The 4,037-nt window shown below is 44.7% G+C and overlaps 2 protein-coding genes across 2 annotated transcripts in view; both read left to right on the top strand.

Moving 5' to 3' along the window:
- The first annotated feature begins 423 nt into the window (after positions 1 to 423).
- On the top strand, positions 424 to 2,279 carry LOC118426205. Its single transcript, XM_035835471.1, has 2 exons — positions 424 to 536; positions 751 to 2,279. The coding sequence occupies exon 2, from the start codon at positions 753 to 755 to the stop codon at positions 1,308 to 1,310; it is 558 nt and encodes a 185-aa protein (XP_035691364.1). The 5' UTR covers positions 424 to 536; positions 751 to 752; the 3' UTR covers positions 1,311 to 2,279.
- Positions 2,280 to 2,291: 12 nt separating this feature from the next.
- Positions 2,292 to 4,037, top strand: part of LOC118426204 (gastrula zinc finger protein XlCGF57.1-like) — a 7,402-nt gene continuing 5,656 nt past the window's right edge. The window contains exon 1 of the mRNA XM_035835470.1: positions 2,292 to 2,490. The gene's annotated coding sequence lies outside the window, so the exon portion shown is untranslated. The remainder of the gene's footprint in view (positions 2,491 to 4,037) is intronic.

Here is a 4,037-nt window from a genome sequence, read left to right as displayed (position 1 = left end):
AAACCACATGGTGCGCAAAAGTCGTTCTGTTCTCAACTTCTCGTGAAATCGTTATAGCCCAAGGTGCCAAGACAATACTACCCTGCCTTCTTATTATCTAATGAGATTTTGTGATATAAAACAGTAACACACAGTAAAAACAATGACTTCGCATTCATGATCAATGGATTCCCCAATTATCATTTCTCCGGTTGATCATGACTTCCTTCATACGGGATCACACTGTAGCACATGCAAAGGATAGCAAGATGTTTTCTTATGGTGTGTGACGTTTGACATCGTCATTTCGCATAGTGGTTATAAACCAAATGATGATGGGAAACTTCACAGATCTCCCTGCGCATGTCAGTCAGTGCCGTCCTGTTCTCAACTTCAAGCCAAGTGAAATATACGCGATCAGAAATTGTTTTACTAGTCCTCGGAGCCACACGACAGACTACTTTACTGTTCTTCTGGAAAACGAGAGCCATTGTTCGTGATTTGCACAGACCAAGACGTATCTACTTTATCACCGCACCGGAAAACAAAAACCAAAGGTATGTTTATAATTTTAGTACGTGTATGTTTTTTTTTTTGCAATTTCTTTGGCTATTGGAGAAACGAAAAAAACTATACGGATCATTCTTATTTTTTTTTCAATAGCAGTACACATAATGACAGAATGCGCTCTTCCCAAATGAAAAAAAGCTTGCGGTACGTAGCTTGTTGTCGAAGGGTAAAACTTTATTCTTATTTTTTTTTTATTCCCAGGCATGGCTGAAAATCTTTCACCGCCTGGTGACACCGAGTTCAGTGCCTTGTTTGATGCGGACACCGAGTCGCCACCAGACGATTCTGACAGCATGGAAATCGACAGAAGAAGCACAGGCGACACAGTCGTGGAGCATGAATTCGACAGCGACGCTACGTTCTGTTCCGAGGTTGAGTGGGGGGAAGATCTAGAGATTGGACCACCACTCCGATCCTCTACTCCAGTGCATACCCCCACCGACAACATGGAATGGAACAGCGCGTTCGCACCTATCGCCTCCAGTCGTCCGACTGACACGAGCCCGGAGTACCCGGACTGGGACACTAGTGCGGATATGTTTGCATCGTCAAGCTTTGAGGAGCCATTGCCCGGGCCTGCTGAGGAGGAAGCGTTGGACCTTAGAACTGTAATTCCGGAGACACAGAACATCACACAAGTTCCGGCCCATCAGATCCAACAGCCACCACCAAACACAACAGCCAGACAGACGGAGCATGGATATTCGGACGACTCCGTTTTGGACCTAAGAACTGTAATACCAGAGACTCAGTTTTTTTAATGAAAAAAAACACTGTAAGTTCCTACATCGTTGTATATATTTTTTTATATATTGCTGTATCGTTTTGTATGTATTGTTGTATATATTTTTGTATCATTTTGTATATATTGCATCCGTCACTGCACATCTTCATGTATCTTAGTAGGTAAGCGCTAAACATTGAATGGAAATTCTATAGTAATCCCGACGGGGAACAGCGTGATTCCTAGCACGCAGTTCAGAGAAAAACACATTCGATTTCGAGTAGGCGTGAGTACAATTCCCACGTGTGTAGATTGTTTTGATTTGTCGCTAGAGGCGCCAGGGTCTGTGCTCTAAGTTTAATGAATATTTATCCGTCACGGCGTCTTGAAGAATATATTTCAAAAGTACAACGTACCTTACATACAACTGACTGCTTTTCACATAGACACACGTAAGACACACGCTGCTATTTTAGTCTTATCATTTCGTGGTAACTTGTCTTCGGATTCACTTTTCTCAATGAATAAAACTCTTGCGTTGCAAACAGGAAAACTAGCAATACCTCATGTCTTTTCTTTACATTCAAGAACATACAATGTGCACAGTATCGACATTTATTAGGGGGTTATACGCCACCAAAACGACCAGAATATTCTATTGCAGAAATGCGGAAGTGAAATGATGACGTAAGGGCCCGGTGGTCATGAATATGTAACGGCCAGACGCTGATTCGCCAGCGCGTGCCGCCTGCCGGCCAATTGTGCCGTGCGATATGGGACACCCGTGGTGCAGTAATCCTTATCTCACATCTGATCTCGAGGAAAAAGAAAGCACCATTTCCCCAGTCTCTCGCTAGGCCGGCAATTAACCCCCCTGGGCAAAGTCCAACCGCGTGAAAATTCTACCGGGTCGGGCCAATTATCCCGGCGGCTCAGACCCACAGTGGCCCCGTGGAGAGCTTGCACTAAGTACGGTAGGCCGAGCCAGCGAGAGACTGGATTCCAGGTTAAACCTCTGCTTGGAGAGTAGGTGAAGGAGGCTAGGTCAGCATATGGGTGCGACTTTTACAATGTAGGCAGACCATCTCAGACACGAAATCGGGTAACCAGATTCACATGTGACCTTTCACCTCCCGATAGGTTGACCTTTCACTCCTTGGTTCGCTTGGAAGACGCTTGCGGGATTGTGTGAAGGTAAAAATCAACACTGGAAGCAGGTAAGAACTTGGATTATACCAAATGACTGCCTTATCATGAAGCAGAGTAGCTATAGGATATCTGTATGGTAATCTCTAGACCATGTTATGGCGGAATGGAAGACTTGTGGGGGGTGAGGGAAGGGGGAGGGGGGCCAAAGTACACGTCACGTCTTTCGAGGGTATTAAATGATTTTCTGTTAGCATTCCAAAAGGATGGCAGCTATATAATCATCAAAATGATAAACGTTCAATAAAAACATGTAAAGCTTGTCAACATGTGCAGGACATGTATACGTGGCGGTACATTTGGATGAAAATGATGAGGCTGGGGGCGATGGAGGAAAACAAAAATACAAGTGGGTCAGGTTTTAACGTCATTACGATTCGATGCCGGACAGTTACTATAACAACTATGCGCTTTTTGCATCAACAAAAAAAAATATTGCGGACTCTCTTGTTGAATTCCCGATTGTTGTGTTCTTTCAAACTTTTTCTCTAATCTAGGTCCTACATGGCAGGGGCAGGTAATGGGTCTCCCATGGCTGTTCCTGAGAAACACTGTGCTGGGTCTCCTACTGAAGTTTTATTGGACAGAGATGCAAGTTTGTTTAAAGACAAGCTGACAGGAAACAAAGGTAGTTCGGACAAAGAGCCAGAAACACAAACTGGAGAGAAACCCTACATGTGTGGGGAGTGTGGGTACAGGGCAGCTCACAAACGTAACCTAACCAGACATATGAAAACCCATACAGAGGACAAACCCTACATGTGTGGGGAGTGTGGGTATAGGACTGCTGGGAAGGGTGGCTTATCCAAACATATGAGAACTCATACAGGAGAAAAGCCCTACAGGTGTGACCAGTGTGACTATTCTGCTGCAGAGAAATCTAATTTGGACCAACATGTTGCCAAGCACACTGGTGAGAAACCCTACATGTGTGGGGAATGTGGGTACAGGGCAGTTTGGAAGTCTCACTTATCCCAACATATGAGAACTCATACAGGAGAAAAACCCTATAAGTGTGACCAGTGTGACTATTCTGCTGCACATAAGTCTACTTTGGACCAACATGTTGCCAAACACACCGGTGATAAGCCCTACATGTGTGGGGAGTGCGGGTACAGGGCAGTTTGGAAGTCTCACTTATCCCAACATATGAGAACTCATACAGGAGAAAAACCCTACAAGTGTGACCAGTGTGACTATTCTGCAGCACATAAGTCTACTTTGGACCAACATGTTGCCAAACACACCGGTGACAAACCCTACATGTGTGGGGAGTGCGGGTACAGGGCAGTTTGGAAGTCTCACTTATCCCAACATATGAGAACTCATACAGGAGAAAAACCCTACAAGTGTGACCAGTGTGACTATTCTGCAGCACATAAGTCTACTTTGGACCAACATGTTGCCAAACACACCGGTGATAAGCCCTACATGTGTGGGGAGTGTGGATACAGGACAACTAAAAAATCTCATTTATTCAAACATATGAGAACTCATACTGGTGACCGGTACAAGTGTGACCGGTGTGACTATTCTGCTGGGATAAGTCCAGCTTGAA

The sequence above is a fragment of the Branchiostoma floridae genome, chromosome 11, assembly GCF_000003815.2.
Source record: "Branchiostoma floridae strain S238N-H82 chromosome 11, Bfl_VNyyK, whole genome shotgun sequence".
NCBI lineage: Eukaryota > Metazoa > Chordata > Leptocardii > Amphioxiformes > Branchiostomatidae > Branchiostoma > Branchiostoma floridae.
The sequence above is the reverse complement of the archived record's forward strand: the minus strand, read 5'-3'. Positions and strand labels throughout refer to the sequence as shown.

Excerpts from the sequence above, each read along its gene's own strand:
- LOC118426205 (XM_035835471.1), top strand. The coding sequence starts at position 753 with ATGGCTGAAAATCTTTCACCGCCTGGTGACACCGAGTTCAGTGCCTTG.